The 18459-nt window shown below is 37.7% G+C and overlaps 1 protein-coding gene across 1 annotated transcript in view; it reads left to right on the top strand.

Annotated features, from left to right (window-relative positions):
- Window positions 1-3438: 3438 nt before the first annotated feature.
- The window catches only part of LOC141904729 (voltage-dependent T-type calcium channel subunit alpha-1H-like), a 71172-nt gene continuing 56151 nt past the window's right edge, over window positions 3439-18459 (top strand). The window contains exon 1 of the mRNA XM_074793371.1: window positions 3439-3680. Coding sequence (XP_074649472.1) covers window positions 3454-3680 — 227 coding nt within the window. The 5' untranslated portion in view covers window positions 3439-3453. The remainder of the gene's footprint in view (window positions 3681-18459) is intronic.

Genomic DNA, 18459 nt, shown 5'->3' with positions numbered 1-18459 from the left:
AGTGCGTTGAGGTCAATTACCTAGGCGCATCACGGTTATGCATATCTCTCCGTAACATCGCGAGTAAACTTCAAAGGTCATATTGATCAAATGTTCGTAAGACTTCAGTCAGGAATGCCTCGATTTTAATCATCTCGATGAACATTGAACATGTTGATCAAGGCTGCGAAGAACACGTTTGAAAAACCCGGATATTTGGCGAGATCGTTGAAAGTTGTCTCCCGTCTCCACGAGTATAAAACAATGAAAACTTCCCGTCTTCACGAGTATAAAACAATGAAAACTTCTATGATAAATCAATGATAAGAAATGATAAATTCTAAGAACAAGTTCTAATGCGGTTTGCTACACCGGTGTCTTCAGGATCTATCCCAGTGGGGAATGTATCTGGTCTGGAACCATATATCCGGTACCCAGGGCATAACAAGCCTTGAGGCCTCTCTGGGCCAACTTCGGTTATCTGAGCTAGTCGACTATAGTCGAACTAAGTGAAGCGAATGTCAGTAGAAAACAAAGGAGTTGATATGTAGACTCTTAAATTCTGCCGGCAAGTGTATGGATATGAATTGAAGGGATTTTGAAAATGATGACTTGGCCAAAATATGAGTAGGTCCGATTCTTTACAGTATTGCATTCTATCTACGCCCCAAATAGATTCATCAAACTGACGGTTCGTCTGTAGTTTGTTTGCTGATATTTACGTTGATTCCGTTGAATGGAGTTCCACAACGAAAGTAACAAGTTGCATAACCGGCAGGAGCTCTGCACGGTAAACCGCAAACAATCCCACATTCTTATCCGTTCTACCTGTTACTGCCTCACTTCCTGATAACTTTCTCATACAGCACTCCCGCAGTATTCGCAGTACCCGCGTACTTGGATTTCGGCAAAAAAACCTGATCATTTAGTATACGTAGTGAATTCTTGTGAATTACCCCAGGCGAAGGTGTAATAGCTGCGTGTATATAGAACAGTGCGCGTATAGCTCTAAAAAAATCAGATTCGATTTTTCTAAAATTAACTGCATTCATGTTTCAGTTATTGATATTTTAGCGTTTTGTTTCGCCACGCGGGTATATTGTATCTAACGATGGTTTTTATGGGGAGTCCAAAACCATTGTGTCTTTTGGTTTTATTTTTCATTTTTGTTAAGTAAATTTCGTTTCTAATCATTTAAATTTGTGTTTAGTTGGTTCTAATCTATTATCTGCTCTCCACGTCTGAGTGTAAGGGCTAATCTACTAAATACTATTCTACTTTTACAATGTGTATTGAAGAAAAACTAAGAGTAGTGACGTTTCAATTCAATTCTATGAGCCATTTTCAAAACATTTTTGTTGATATCTTTAATATGGGTTTATTCTTCAATTGGATTATGGACAGCCACTTTGAAACCAAACTAACGTTTACATTCATTTGATAGTTTACCAATATGAAATGCCCGACAAAAAATCATAGATTTCTTTGTTATCACACTGGTGGTTTTAAACAGTTAAATGTAGATTATAGCATTAACTGACACGGCTATAATTCATTACATAGCATCTGGTTTATTTCGATTATATATAATCACATTCAAACCGTAGAATATTTATTGTAATTAGGCTTCTAAATGATGTGTAAATTGGCTAAAAAAAATAATTGAGACGTATAATTTTTTCGGCATGTTTCGAATATTCCGCAGTGATGGAATATCTAATTCAATGCACACGTCCTGTACATTATCACTAATTAAAAATCAGCTATTATTAATAGTAAATTCGTATTAATCAGCGAGAAAAGTTACTTACTGCCAAAGGTCTGTAAACAGCCAATGCGCAAACACACGCACACTATTAACAATAATGAAATGCATTCTGCGCATGTTTGATGGTGCAACATCATTAGGAGCGATGGTTTGTAGGTGTGATGAATATGCTTTGATTAATTGCCCGGAGATGTTGGCGTTTTGTCAGAAAATTCTGCATGTTTGTATTTACTCGGAGTTGTATAGATATATAAATATGTATACGGAAGCAACTCGTCCAGACATTCACTCTCAGAAAATTTACTATATATTAACGGCTGAACATTCTTTCTTGTACTAGTGTGTAACTAGATACTAGTTGAGATATGATATCAGGGGGCGATGTGATATGTGTTATGACTGGAAAATCTAAGTGGATTTTGTAAGGAATCTTGTGAAGTAATCGTGTTTGGTTTGCCGTATTGATATAAACATGTTACTTCGCTTCATCATTTGATAAAAAAAGCAAAAAACACCAGACTGTCCGATATTGAAATGATATATCGTATTTCCGAATATGGAGCATTGATTAATCAATGGAAGCCCTGGTATAAACTGCGAGACTCCTGGCGCTGTGGCAGGTGAATCAAATACACGCGCGATATCATGGCTAGGGAAATGTCATCTAAATATGTGATATATGATTCGGGTTTTGATTCAGTACTAGTGACAGATATATCAGTCACTGGCAGGTTCTGTTGATTATCGATTTTACTTTAACTCCAGGGGATGAATCGATCCTATATTTCAAGCAAAAGTCCACCACCCGTAGTACCGACGGAGTACGAGTGTACGGCGACCTGCGTCATACTCTAAAATGTTAAACACTACGTCACGTTGATCAGTGATGTATAAACTCCGCTGATAGTCCGATGATTGATACTATTAAATAAGTCTAATTGAACTGATTACTGATGTGCGATGAAGCGTGTACGCAATGTTGCTATCTTGATATATCCATTGAAGCACTCGACCGCAAAGATTCGGTGCCCGATTATGATAAGCGTTCTTCATGATTGGTTAATTCCAGATGATGACCACGGCTGATAACCATCGTGTACGCGTCATGTCATCTCGTAAGTTACGAGTCTACTTGATTTATGCCTCTATTTTCTCGTCACGTTTTTACTACGGGTGCAGACAGTCATGAATAAGGGGTCACCGAGGTTACGTTTTGTATCATCGATAACCTCACTCGCTGGGCGTCTCCAGCTGCTTAATGGTTCATTTATCAAAAGCTGACAGTATAGTATCACCGTTTTAAGACATGTCATTCGATTCTGCCTTCAAAACGATAAATAAAATTCTGCTAAGACTTATTCTGCGTTCCGAAACCTTGCTATCCACTACTTTTTAGTGAAAATTTTTAAAGAAAATACAAACAGCTAGAGCTTCCTCGAGTGTTCCTGATTTTCTGTATTCGCCAAACTTTTGACCCTAGAAATACTCAGAGAGTAATCGCCTGGAATACTGATTTTTAGTATGATGTGTCTTGTCCTGAATGTTGATTGATTTGTACATTTTCTTCCAATGTTCATGACGGAAACATTTTAACATGTTACCGTTAGCGCAGGAGTAGAAAATTCCTGATTTTTTTCATAGTTTTCATTCGAAACATTCATGAATATTATCCTTAACTTCGTTGTACATGGTTCGAGCGCCTGAGCATGGCTGTTATCCTATTGAACTGCGTTACTCTCGGTATGTACCGACCGTGCGAAGATGAAATCTGCGACAACACCCGATGCCAGGTCCTCGAAGGATTCGACCATTTCATTTTTGCGTTTTTCGCGTTTGAAATGTTTGCCAAGTGTTGCGCGATGGGCGTGTTTGGCAAGGACCGGTACCTCGCCGAGACGTGGAATCGACTGGATATGTTCATTGTCATAGCGGGGTAAGTTACATTCGACAGTTCTTTCTATCCTATCCGAAAGCTTTTTTTTCACAACCGCCTTTTGTTTGTCATTATACGTGATTTAAAACACGCGAACCGTGTAAAGTACATTGTTTAATGGCGTCCGTTTTTCAATCTTCACGAATATGCTAAGATTTAAATAATGAAGAAATGAAGTTTTTTTTTCTTAAGTGAAATCAACTTGTCGAGTTAGTTTTTTTTCTCTGATAGCATCCGTTCTGAGTATCAAAATCGTCCAAAAATCTTATCTGAAATTACTCGAGACTTCGAATCTATTTATGCAAATACTAAAACTGTCCGTCCGAGAATTCTACTGCCATTAAGCACTAATTGAACTGCGTTTTACATTTGATGACCGTTGACTTATAGTCGTCGAAACACTGTTATCTCGATGCCAAGCTCAACGCGCTCCATAATATCGCGTTTAAGGGAATTTCCTTGTCGCTGTTTTATTGCCGTATATTTCTTTCGAATCGCTCTCAAGTGAAAATGACTAGCATATAAAGAAATTTTTTTCTATCCCCATATTCTACAAACGTCTCCGAAAATACATCCATTTTATGACGTTTTAGAAATACGGCTGTCATTCGACCAAGTCCCGGCTTAATTGCCATATTTTGTTAGTTGGTTCCGATGCTCATGTCAATGTTGTTTGCGCAGTACAATCGCCGCAGGGTTCATCGGCTTATGTCAGAAAAGAAAATACGATCATAAAATGGCTAATATAAAGAAAAAGGACGCATACGCTATACTAGAGCAGATCTGCGTGCTTCCATCTCGCATAGAGCTCCCCGACGTCGTAAGCCATTTATGATTCGAAATCTTTGATCTTATACTGATTCGCATCATTTCGACGTCATCGGCTGCCACGTCGCATTCTATCAGAATCCTCCGAAACAAGTTGACTTCACTCGAGAAACTCCTATCCAGAAAAAAAAAAACATCGTTATGACTGTTTATCGATAATGATCTGCATGTCGTTCTATTAATTATGGAAAAACCGCACTTCGCTTCTTGTTGCACTTTATCTGTCTGACAATATATAATTATGGTAATAACCAGACGATGACAGAAGACGCTCAATATTTGTCTTGTCCTGTAAATGAATAATACCATCACCACTGCTAATCTAGATATTAATAATGATTATGGTAAAAGCTCTGTTGATAACATTTACGCGTTAATAACCAAAGTGAACGCAAATGAATGAGTACCAATTCGATTTGAATGTGTGAATGATTTCATAAAAGCCATTGATATAACAGTTAAGTACAGTTTAACCTGTTAGCGGTGGATCTTATATTTCTTAAATCACGAGCACAGCAGCAGCTTGCGTGGTATCGACGTATTGCAGCGTTTATTGCCTGCATTTTATGTCTCTTTTGGCCGTGTTAACAACCAGTGTTAATTTCCTTACATTGACCATTTCGCTGTGGTTTACAGTTCCGTTCGATTTGTACAAATACCACCGATTAATACTTCGTGTGTATACAGTATACCTAAATACTAGAACTCGTCATTTTTACAAATTCAATAATTACGTTTTCAATTTCCTTAAGTTTCGGTTTTTGATCATTCTCGTAGTTAAAAAGCGGTTGGTACACATTCATTTGTTTCATATGAATTGTTTAAACATCGACTAAAATAAGTTTTTATCAAACTTAACCATATTGTGTTTACCAAATAACTTACTTTTACCCAGAGGGACTTAAATATATGTTTCAATTATTCATATTTATTCTCTATTTGTAATCTGGCGTTTTATACCTGCCCCCCCCCCTAATTGAACAAACTATACTTCATTTTGATCATCATCATTTTCATTCAGTTCGCTTTAATTTTCCTTTGCTTTTGAATTCTGTTACATCAGCACATCCAGAACAGCGCCGGTCTGGAATACATGTGTCACTGAATGGCATTGCAATTCTATTGACAAGAGGTGCATAAGATGAATGGATATTTGAACGTTTGATATATATCTTTACTTGTCAGAATTGTCTCATTGAGATACATTTGTTTAAGGACGGTCTTTGTAAATCAATCAATCATGTTTTAGACGTGTGATCACTAGTAGACAGTGCTATTTTTGCACACGTGTTTAGCAAGTTGTCAAGTGAAATTAATTTGTCAAGGCAGCTACAGTGTATATGTCTTATTATGTGCTCATGTTTGCAAAATGTATGCAGCCTGTAGTTGCCAAGTCAATACCGCTGATTGAAAAATACTAGGTTTGAAGAAATTACCTTCAATTTAATCTATTATCTGTTATAAGATACCGGGTTACCGAGGTCACATTGAGTATTAAGACCGAGTGGTATTTACCCTGGTCAGAACAAGCCGAAACAGTCAGGGGTCAACAAATTATTGTCAACGGGCTCGTGAGGTCTCTGATTCTATTCTCACCGTACGGCCCTATGATTTGCTTGTGACTGGACACGGAATGATGTAGAACATTCTTAGAAATTCGACTCGTAATTGGCAACTGACTCAAAATTTTGAGTTTAACTAACTCAGTTTCCTTTAGCAGCAGTCTAGGATTGTTTTCCTCGCTGGTAACTGATTTGATTTGCTCGCATCCCGAAGGCTCATTCGTGTTGGGAGCATTACGCTCTTGATATTCTGTTGGTCAGACAGTTATTATTTGATTATGAAATAGACAACCGCTGGGGCAAACTGTGTCTGTACTTGACTCATATGAAGAATTAAGCTAATTGTGCTGCACTCGTTCATTGGCTTACTATTCATGCGTTGATCTTATGTCCACTCCATCGACTGTGTGACTTTGTCGGCTAGTTGAGCTCTTAAAAATTCTAAATATTGGCTTTGTTAGTCGCTGTCTCGGCGTTTGCTAATCATTCCTTCTCGACACATTTTTCTGTAGGTAGAAAAAGAAAAAGTGTGCCTAGACAAAAATGGAGGAATTTTGATAGAAACCTCCTGATTATGATTAGCAAATATTCTGCTCAGAACTATCAAGACTTCTTTCTGATGCAGAATTGAGCTAACTTTCGCTCGTCTCAATTCTGAAACATTCGCAGAGAAACTGAACTTGGCATCATGACTCGCTTACAACCTTTTGATACTAGTTGAAAGAAGTGAGCGATTTGACCACGGCAGTTATGGATGTAATCAAACTAGTATCGCGCATGACTAGTAACACGAATTGCCGATGGTTTTCATAATGCGACTGTAAATGTCCTTGGCGATGCTGTAAAGGTTGATATGGGTCTTGGTTTGCTGCATATGACATGCGGTTACATTCAACCATTATTTCGTACTATTCGATGAGTGGAATGATTTAAACGTCATTCAGTTTTGTCCGTTTGATGACGTTAGATCGTCATCCTGTGCAGGAGACAAAGCTGCAAAAAAGTCTAGAGCAAATTCTGAAAAGAACTTGCCAATGGAAAAATCAAGGAAAGGCCCTGGTTAGCAGTTACTTTTCAGGCGAAATCCTGAGAGTGTTGAAAAGAGCTTTTTGTAGGTTTTGGACCCAATGTCATCAGATGATTTTCTGCAGAGAAGCTATATCGCAGTCTATTCCCAGAGTTACAACGTAATCAAAATCTATGGTTGTCTTTTTTTTCAAAAGGATTTCTAGATTTGAATGCAAATACATTTTCCTATTCTATGGCTTGATCATTGATAAAGAAAAACGTCGGAAATTCGTCTTTAGATTCAAGAAGAAATGCTGCTATTTCACTTTAAAAGTGCCGAGATTGTAATGCACTATAGTTGTAACTTTGAGAATATCTTATGGACACAGCAGCTCTGAAGAAGGGGAATATGTTGTATTGTACTGGAACGAGTTCAAAATGATTTTGATGGACATGTTGGTATTGTGCTGACTGCGGTGTTTGTTGAAGCCGTGATGATCTGGGTGATTACCGAGATTATGCAGATAATCCGGTTTGATCTGTCGGTTCAGCCGTCGACTAACCGAGTTAACGTCAGATTGCCGCCGACAACAACCCTCGTCAGCATCAACTTTTTTCGCAGTGATTTCCGTGAGGAATTTAACACGATTCGCCAATTTCGCAGATCTCCGATCAGTTAATTCAACTCGGCTAACGACCAACTCATTTTGACCCGAGCAAACTCTTTCGAAACTGGTCGTACTTGAAAAACGGCAATAATACATGTATAAGAAATGTTACTGGGACTGTTGGATGTTTGCCATTTGTCATATAATGCGATCGATTATTCGGCAAGGTTCGTCCCGTGACCTAATCGTATGATTACAGATGTCAGTTGGTAGAAGCAAAGCGTATGATTGTTGTTCGGAAACATGATGTATTGTCCTCTTTACGACAAACTGAATTCTTCTCTGCAATAAATGGCAAACGTCGTAGACGATGCCGCTGAACATCTTGTCTCGTACTATGATAGAGTTGATGAATGAATTACCCCAGTGTCACTTCGTTACAAGAAATGTTACTTTATTTCGTCTCTCAGAGTTTACGTGAATCAATCGAGCGATACAAATAATGACATGTACGACATCTGGGAACATCTAGCACTAGTAATCTTCAAAGAGTTCCTAATGCTTGATTTTAAGAATGAAATCTTTTTCCTGACTGGGAATGCTCCCGTTCTTGAATCATTCGCTGGAAGCCCGAGTTTCAATTTCAGATAAATTAGTTCGAATAGCGCAGATTGAGGCTGACTTCATTTACTAACGATGTTATTATGAACCACGAGCAGATAAACTTCAAACAGACATCGGTAAAAGCAGGAAATCCTCGACGAGTAAATTTCAAGGCCAGCAAAACTCGACTTTTCTGACGGAGAGTACTAGTATTACCATAACCGCACACATCTCAGTTTTCCAGACTGAACGTGACCTTGAACTTTATGCAGACGATTTTCCGTATACGCGCGAAATATTCGATGAATAATTTCCGCAGCCGATTATCAGAACACGAGAGCGTAAAGCGAAAATCGAGAAAAAAGATGTTTAATAAAACACTCGTTCACGGGCTGTAGATTATAGTGATTTTTACCTGTTAATCAGCGGTACAGATTATACCTTCACCGACACAATGATTTATCACAGATAAAGACACGCTGACGATTTCTCTAAATCAAATATTGCGTTTGCAATGGAACCTCCTCTCACGGCGTTCGTATTAAGACGCAGTTTTTGCCCGTTGCCGCGGGAAACAGAAGGATGATTTATCAACTAAGCAGTTTATCTAATTTATCGCAAGCAGTCACTGGTGGCTGGTTCCGTGTTGGTTTACTTTTACTTCGGGGACAATGATTAGGAGAAAATTGTAGCTGTCTTGATGGTCTTAGCCTTTATTCAACAGGTTACAAATTATTCGCCTCAGAGCGGAAACTAAAGCCATTGTGCGAAGAGCGAGAGAGCGAGGGAGAGCTATGCTTCACTCAACCTACTAGCCAGATTGCTCGTAGACTCAACTTACACTACTTCATCATTCTTCACTTGCAGTTTGTTGAAATGAGATTTGCTATCTCATATTTAACGACAAGCGATCAGTATTGAGCTATTGAGAGACGTCTCATTAAAACTTTTATTAATTGAGCTATTAAATGTAGCTGGTGGACTTATAAATCAAGTTTATGTCTTACCGCTTTCAGCTATTGACAATATTATCAATACTGGGTGTTTAGTACTAGGATTTGCCGAGACAACAAAAGTTCTTCTGAATTGAGCCCATTAGTAAGTGACAGAGAAATGCACGGGGGACGCCGTGCACGCAATGCACTAGAACTAGCCCACTGGGTCAGTAGCTCAGCAGTGACGTCGCCACAGGTCCCACAGGGCCAATAATGAAAAACATAGATCTTTTGATCCTGAGTACTGGAAGAAATAATCCAAAAACTGTAATATGTATGTAGTACCAATCCTGTTGTTAGAATACATTAAAATGTGGATGCCTCTGATTTTTCAGCAGGCAGAAGCCCGGCGTATGTCCTTTTTCCTGATGTTTGAACAGTAGAAAAATGAAGGATACGTCACTGCTCGGTCGATATCAGTCGGTTTACATCATTATGTATTATGTTATATCATCTTATATTCTGTTGCCCATTCGGGACGAGACATAACCGAAATCGCTTTGGGATTTCCATCGATGTTGAGGTCGTTTTTGCATAACACATATATGTACACAAGGTTGCCAACGGTATCTTGGACTCAAGGACGTCGTTCTATTGCGGATTGTTTCGAAAAGTCGATATTCGTTAAGATCCCTTGTCTAAATGGATGGACAAACCGCTCATTGCTGCTAATAGCGCTACTTAAACATCCTATAATGTCCGTTGAGGAAATGAACGATTTTCCATTTTTTTTTCGATCATGCGTTTCGCGCGCATCTCGCATTCTCTTCGACCGTTAGCTGAAAAGAGCGATTAGGAAAAGTGAAAAGAACTTCATTCGTCATTGTCAGGTTTACCACTCACCACGTGACCTTCACCTCCGCGCGTGTGTAAAAAATATAGCAAATACCACATACACGCACACACGCACACAGATAGACTTCAGTGAACAGAGGAACTTCCTTTATTCCAATGAATTCAATATTCCATAGTTGTCATCTCGGTGATGTGATTAATCGCCCCAGCTCTAATGGAGGCAACGGGTCAGTGAATTGAAATTTATGGTTTTCAAAACTGCAGCTACTAACGACATTTGCTTAATTGACGATGAGACTCACTTGGTATGAATTGATGATAAAGCGTCGGTTTGATTCGCCTTAGTGGTTTCGTAATCTGCAGGAATATAATTACCAATGATCGAAACGTTACCTTTTAAACCAAGCTCATTAACGCCGATGACGGGGTGTGTTACGACAAGCATGTTGTCGGTGTCATTTCCTGGTCAAGGTTTGTATATTCACCATAGAGACATCAGTTCTAAGAACTGTACTGGTGTGTAAGGAGTGGATGCAGATTCGGAAATATCCCTTCGCGTCAAAATGAATGAATTGTCTAAAATGTAATTGTTTGGACGATTTGTATTTTGTACGTTGATGAATCTGGCATCTCTCGATGTCGTCTTCGGCGATTCAGTTAACGAAGCACCCCCTCACATGGAAAAGTTCAAATTGTTCCTCCAAATTTCAATGTTCGAACGATTTTTTGTATTTTCTTTAAATTCCGATGAATCTGTGACATCTATATTTTACGTGTCGACTTCGGCGAATGGGGTATATTTTGAGAATATCGTTCATCGCTTCCTCGGTCACGGTACAGTTAAGACTTCTGTTTGACCAAACGCTTGTCAGCTGCTTCATCACGGAGCGAGAAACGTCTGTAATATCGCGTTGGCAGGAATTAATAAAAAGTCTGACAGTTATGATGGTTGGATGCTGAGTGCGTGTTGTTCCGTACTGATGCCCGTCGAGCCGTGGATTATGATCCAGCTACTTGCACCCGACTCTTGACATGCTTCTGACTTTTTTCATATAGTATCTGCCCGGGTATTGATGTTTCTCACAGATGTCGATGTTGGTCATGCTGGAGTAGATCTAATTACATGATAAATGTGGTCTACTCGCCGAGTAAAACAACCTCTCTCAGCTTCCAGTACCAGTCAATATTCGTCATTATTCCCACTTATCTTCTTATTGAGTGTTTCATTGAAATAGAGAGAGAGGAGAGAGAGAAAGAAAGAATACATATTCGGCCCAGCAATAGACGGACCAGAAATGTTAGTATTCAGTATAAACCTTTCATTCAGATACGTATGCAGTTGTGCTGTTCTAGTTTTACCAGTGGAGGTTCCGCAAAATGTCATTCTATTGTCCTCATGTTTTTACTAATCTTCAGTTTTGCTTTTCTACTTTAAATAATCTCAAATTAAAAACGACGAAAGATCTGTTCAGTATTTCATTATACGTTCTTTTCATTTCTTTTCGTTTATCTAAACCTATACAATTTTTAATCCGATAATCGCTTTCATCATCTGATTTTCGTTGCGAATTTTTCTACATTCTGTTATCTAACCGTTGCGTATGTTGCAGGTTTTTTGGCTGGTAAGAATGAAATTTACATTATCCGTAATGAATAATACATATTTAATAATGATAACCATCATCATATACCGATCCTTAGCGTATACTTTATTTTCCGTGAAATGTATCATAAAATATTCATGTATATTATAAAATATATCCGATATTTATCAATATTCAACTTAGACATATTTACAGCCTTCCTGTTGCCATGTATTGGATATCATATTAAAAGCCATAAAATCGTTTACTCATCTAAATCAAAATGAAATTCTGAAAGGGTCTAGTGGCTTCCAAATCTTTGCGTCGCCTCTGGGAATCTTTCAGTCAGACCTTGGAGTAATCAGTCTGATTACTCCAAGGTCAGACTGACCAGTGTACCTATCTAATCTTTCAGTTCTAACCCAAAATCACTTATTCTTCTAAACCAAAATGAAATTCTGAAAGGTTTTAGTGCCTTCCAAACCTCGAAGTCAACTCTGGGAATCTATCTGACTATTGTGCGTAACAATCTTTCTCTTCTTGACAAGCATTGAAGGCTGTATCAGCATGTGAAAAACATTAGGACATTCTTTGCTGAAATTGTATCGTAGGCCTATTAAGACTTTAATGTACTTCTGAATTACATATCCTATAACATCTTCAAGCGGTATTTGAATGAATTCGATCTCTCGAATTATTGATTACGAAGTGTAATATATACATACAACTATTAGAAGTGTTAATTATATCACCTCGTATCTAATGAAAATTTAGATTAACTAGGCTGCAGAAGCAATTCTCTCTCTAAGCAGCAGATATCGGTAGTCAACGCGAAGGAACGAATACTTATTCAAATTGACTAGTAGAAGGTGTCAATACAGCTGCGCAGTTATCCACTGAGCCATCATCGGCACTTTCATTGAATAATCTACTTCTGACTACATGCGATGAAATTGGAATTAAAATGAGATTCCAGCTCGTTATTGCCATTCTAACTACAACCGGTTTCAGGCTGGTCTATCAACTAGATATCAGACCTACGGCCATGAATATCAGACCACGATTTCAGCAAGGAATGTTTGACGAATATTTCAATGTTTATCTTATGTGACTGTTGTGACCGGGCGAAAACGTGAAGATAATAGAAAATTAAGAAAGAAAATGAAACGAAGTAACGTTCTGACTGGTTGACCGATTTCAGATTCATTTCAAAGTAGCTAATCTAATTTTATTCAAAGTAATTTCTATTAACTTCACAGCAGTTTAAAAACGATAAATAATACCTAATACGTATATATGAATGAATGAATGACTATGTATACAAAAACTGATTATTTCATAGCCCCCCCCCCCTGAATATTAAAGCGTAGCTTATGTCGTGTGCAATTGTTAGCGAGCGTCGTATAAATAAATATTCAAACTATATTCTATAAGCTCCTGTATTGTTCTAATGAAATTTTAGATCACTGTTCAAAGTCACCTGCGTTTCGACTTTTGCAGGTGTCAACGCGATTTATGACCATGCATATATATAACTATATATCTATTCGGTTTCTACGACGACACATCCGTTATTCTAGACACAATATGATCATGATTGCCAACATCTTAAACTTAATCATCATACGTTGGAACAATGTTACGTATAAATTGAGTCAATATTATCTCCATAATTTCGTCTGCTACAGTTTTCGATAGGCTTTGTACGAACCAATACTTAGTCTAGATGACCAGTTTCGGCAGCCATTTTTCTCCACAAGAGCAGTGTCTGAAACAAAAAAAAACTCGACCGCCGATCATACAACTATATCTGTACTTCGATTTCCGACTTCAAAACCAAACTCCCTGTTTCGATCCCGGCAGGTGTGGTGGGTTTATAAGGTGCACCAAATAAAAAAAAAGATCAATTGAAATCTACCAATCAAACAAATAACAGAGTCAATCCCTATTTAAAGATAAAAAACAGCGAGAAAGAAAAGAACAGTGACTTAAAATTCAATTCATTCCAGTTTATCGTCGATTTTAACCGCGTATTCGCTAACACATTTTAGGAGACATTTAGAAGGAATATTTATTTGCACACGGACCTCTTCGATAACATTTCACCCTTTAATCTGCACAATTTTAGTAACATAGCATTTCATACAATTTATAATGCATGGATTGTGATGATCATGTTTTCAAATAAAAGCGGCTTTTATAGTTTTATCACTCTTTATATATATGTATATATATATATATACATTTACTATTTCATATGCATGATACAAAGTAGAATTAGATATTTTTCCTTGCAGGAGTCAAATGTACTTTACAGATTCTACCGGGTCGATTCAACCGCTTTGCACGATACGATTACGTCACTTGTATACGATTGTATGATTTGAAATTGTTTTCGAAAGTATAGACCGTATTTCGAGAATATGCGCAATAAAAGCTTAATGTTAGTTTTCGTCGATTTGCGAGATCTATCTAAGAAACTCACTCGGCATCCATTGGCATTTCTCAACTCGAGTATCATTGTTAATGAAAATGCTATTCATTTCTTAGATTTCTTGCAGCATTCAAAGGGATTGTCGAAGCCATTGATATAATGCTAATTAAGACTGCCTTAAATTATGAATAAGGAACGTCTTTCAGCGATTTATTAGCGCTGAATGTGTCGGGTTTCAATTTGAAAATAACGTTAAAAATTGACGAAAATTATTTCAACAAACGGATTCCCTAGCCGCGATTTTCCTGGTTTCCATGGTTACTCGATTAACATCAACAATTTGAGAAAGTCGTCGTCATGAGATTTTGCCCATGAGGCCGTCGTGGCAATAAAACGCAATGCTCATTGACGCGATGGCTTACGCGCGCCTGCTAAAAGCTAAAATACATAAATTCGTTTTAAAAAGACCATTTAGGTTACAATATCGGATTGAACTGATTAATAAAACTCAATGAACTCATAAACCGATAAAGTATCTATGATAATGTGTTTTTCTGCATCCCGAAGTTTTTAAAATCCCAGCATGAAATTTCTAATCTGAAATGTCCCATGTTTTGTTTTTCATATATGCTACAGTGCTGTCCATGTTTTCATAGATGTTGATATAATATATTTTTGTATCTGTTTCTTGAACTTAGTTTCTATACGACATGTCTGTTGTACTGCTTTCCCTAAGGCTTCGATGTCCGTTTTTGATGTAAATGTCATACAACTTATTTTTTAGAATTCATCGCAATGCATTTATTACTCATCCTGTGTTTTTTTCTTTTTTCTTAAGTTTTTTGATTCGGTCAAACTTCTTGATGTTGCATTTACCGTCAAAATTAACGAATTTTCCATATTATTGCATGATTTAGACGTGTTATCATTCGTCATCAGATCATTGGCTCAACTATTATATGTAATGTAATATTTCGACGTCAACGGATTTGTTTAATATCATCAAACTTAATTTATTCTTCCCGATTTCAAAATCAAACCACCTGATACGTTCCCAGTAGGTGTCTTTGAGGGACACAATTAGACATCGAATCAATTAAATCATTGATAAGAGGGATGAATTAACTCTTTCAAGATGATACAAGTTGCAGTTAACGAAACCACGGAGCAAAAACATCGTTGTTTTGTTTTATTGTGCTAGTTTCGGATCGACCGAACCTTGTATCGTTGCAGCTGATGGATTTCAGCCCTAACTGTAGTCTACTCATAGCATGGTATTTTGCATGTTGATCCGCCATTATCAGAAAAATTCATTCCGTTTCGAGCATGGACTCCTAACCCTGAAAGTCAAGCAACTTTTCACCCGAAATTGTTTTTATGTCAAACATCAAATCGGTTTTATTTTTTTTCAGTTTTAATTTCTAGCAAAACTATCTCTCAACTCGTTCATGATTTTTATCATTTCCAATGTCAAATCAATCCCCACTACAGTTTTTCAAATGAAGTTGGTGTTACCCGATGTTGATGATATCCCCGACTCCCCGTCGATGACTGTCTGAACTATCAGCTATCACCAAACGGCACCTGAATGCGCACTTTTACGTTATTGATAATGATATCAGTTTATATATTATAAAGTGTTAGTTAGATCTTAGTAGTTTATAGTGCAACAATCACATTGATTCGATCAGGTTTGTTCGCTAGGGCATCCCAGTTTTCGAGCTGATGTGAATAATGGCCGGATCTTTCTTTCTTAAATGTCAGTCCTTACGAACAAACCTGACACAGAAAACCGTGTATGTGTCCATATATTTAGTGTTTCTACGAGAATATGACAACCAATTGATTGGCAGTTCTGTCTTACAGTCAGAGTGGTAGATATAAAGAAGTTTATTGAGCATGTATCGATTTGTGCAATGCCATATATTTGCCATCCTCCCTCGGCCATGGCACGAAACCCTGCCCGAATAGCCGAGTGCGCAGATGCGCCGCCCTCATTTGTCAGGGTTCGACAGCCGGAGCTCACGCCAATACAAACTCTGGCCGCAAACCCTTCATTGGTGTATTATATTGACCAAGATTTCTTGGGCGGACAAGTTGCCGCTAAGCGGCCACCAGCAATAAGTCTAGCCAATCAGATGCGTAGCGAATGTGTAGGTGAACTCATCTGATTGGCATAACACGTTGGTGTTTTAATTGACTGGTGACCGTTTAGCAGCAACCTCCGCCTAAGAAATCTTAAATGTAATAGACCAACGAAGGGTTTGCGGCCAGGGTTTGGGTTGGCGTGGAAAGCGAGGTCGAGATGCGCAGGTTTCGTACCGTGGCCGGACCTGCCATGCCATTTAATTTGCATGCTACAGGGTGGTTAATAGAATATATATACACTAAGAGATTTTAAGAATAGTCTTTTTCTAAAAATCATAAGGGAACACGATGCGTTATGTATGTATGTGTCTGTTCTGTTTTTAGCGAGGCGAATCCATGATTTATGTGTGTGAAGATACATGTATATACATTCACAACAGTTATTACATCTGATGAAATATTCCAGATCTTTCTTATAAATTGGTCAACTGTTGTAGAAACAATTGATGAAAAATGACATTGATCCCGATGTTTTTTTTGTGGTTGGGATAATCACCGAATATATGGTCACACATGTTTGTGTTAGAGTTGCACTTTATCATTATATTAGCCCTTATATTATGTATGTTGGTGGTGATGGTGTCCACTTGAAGGACAAGGCAGAATTTTACTTGTCAGACTGACATACAGTTTATTTCATACTACATAGATCTAATCCTATCAAAATCCTACGTCTTTTCTAGAATATTCAGTCACATTGGAGCTCTTTTTAATCATCCCATCAACGAATCATTTTTGTCCCCGGGAACATCGGTAAATCCTTTCTCAATAATGGGGTTGTGGCAGCACCACCAATTCTACCATATAGAGTTGCTGGAAAGTCAGTCATACCGCAGGTCTTGAGACTAGTTCATATCACATAGATATACAAGCTTCAAGCGCTAATACGATGCATGATTTATTCAGAAAAGTTTGGATCGATTTCAATCGAATTGTGTGAGAAAACTCGACACTAGCGCCCCTAGTGGATCGTCAATTGCCACAGTAACTTTGCCACTATCTCCATTATGTAACAAACAGTGGAGACGAGACATCATGTTGAAGTCATCATTGTGGTCATTATAGCGATTATTCGCGTAATCATCCATCATTAGCTCCTCGTGTCTTTATCATCTTTGTCAATACAAAAGAAAACGTCTTCATGACCGAATATAACCCACCATTTACGTCACCAACCAACAATTTCTGTAGACATTCATCGATAGTGAAAATCAATTCATTTTCTATGTTTTAATATAATCAATATCATTATCATTTATCGATATATTTATTACTAAAATCTCTTGGTTATTATCATTATATTATATTAATTTTGAACACATTTTTGACTTATTTTCTGGCGAGGATCCAAAACTTCACTCGAGATAATGTCATCGATTTTGATTTCTAGTTAATCGTCACATTTTTATGTGTAATGCAATGATCAATGCTTATGAATATATTCAATATCCGAACGACACTTTCTGAATTTGTCATATTTATGATTTCTTCAACTGTTTTTCTACTTACTTGAAATGATCTGAGTTTTTAGAAAGCAGCACTGTGTCATATATTTGATAGATAGATATTTACTGATTAGTAAATGTTACATAAAGGCTGGATATTTCAAAGATGACCCGTGTCAGAAACGAAATTGCGAGGAAAATTATGAGCAATCAAATAATCCATTCAAATTATGGTTTGATTTTCAGAATTAAGTTTAATTACGAGGCAGTTTTCTTCTAAAAGATCCAGCACAGCGCTCTGCTTTTCGGAATTTAGACAGTGTTAGATTGATGGACTGGACGTACGTGAAACGTCCATCAATCGAGACACTGATGTCGTGTTTGGGCTTTTAGAACCGAATCCAACCCAAACGCTATAGTGTAGAATACCCTACCGGCGGTGCTGAGGTTTTTTTGGAGCGTCTTTTATAATTTGTTGATTTTTTCCTTTTAATGAAGCGTGGCTGAGTATGTAGTCAACAAGTAAGGTTTTAGCCTATTATTTCTTCCAGTTATATTCATTCCTAAATGTTTGCATGCTTCTTCGCTGCATGGCGTTCTTTACACCTTGCATGTCGCCATACTTCGATATGAGCGTATTCAGTGATTATTTCCACCATACATAGCGACGTATAATCTTGTGAAACCTCCGCGTCCATTTCAACCGGTCATTCATCCTGTATTCATTTCCTATACATCGTACTATGTACTAATTGATAATTTCTGTTCAC

Source organism: Tubulanus polymorphus, chromosome 4 (assembly GCF_964204645.1).
Source record: "Tubulanus polymorphus chromosome 4, tnTubPoly1.2, whole genome shotgun sequence".
NCBI lineage: Eukaryota > Metazoa > Nemertea > Palaeonemertea > Tubulaniformes > Tubulanidae > Tubulanus > Tubulanus polymorphus.
This window is presented reverse-complemented; position numbering and strand designations above follow the sequence as displayed.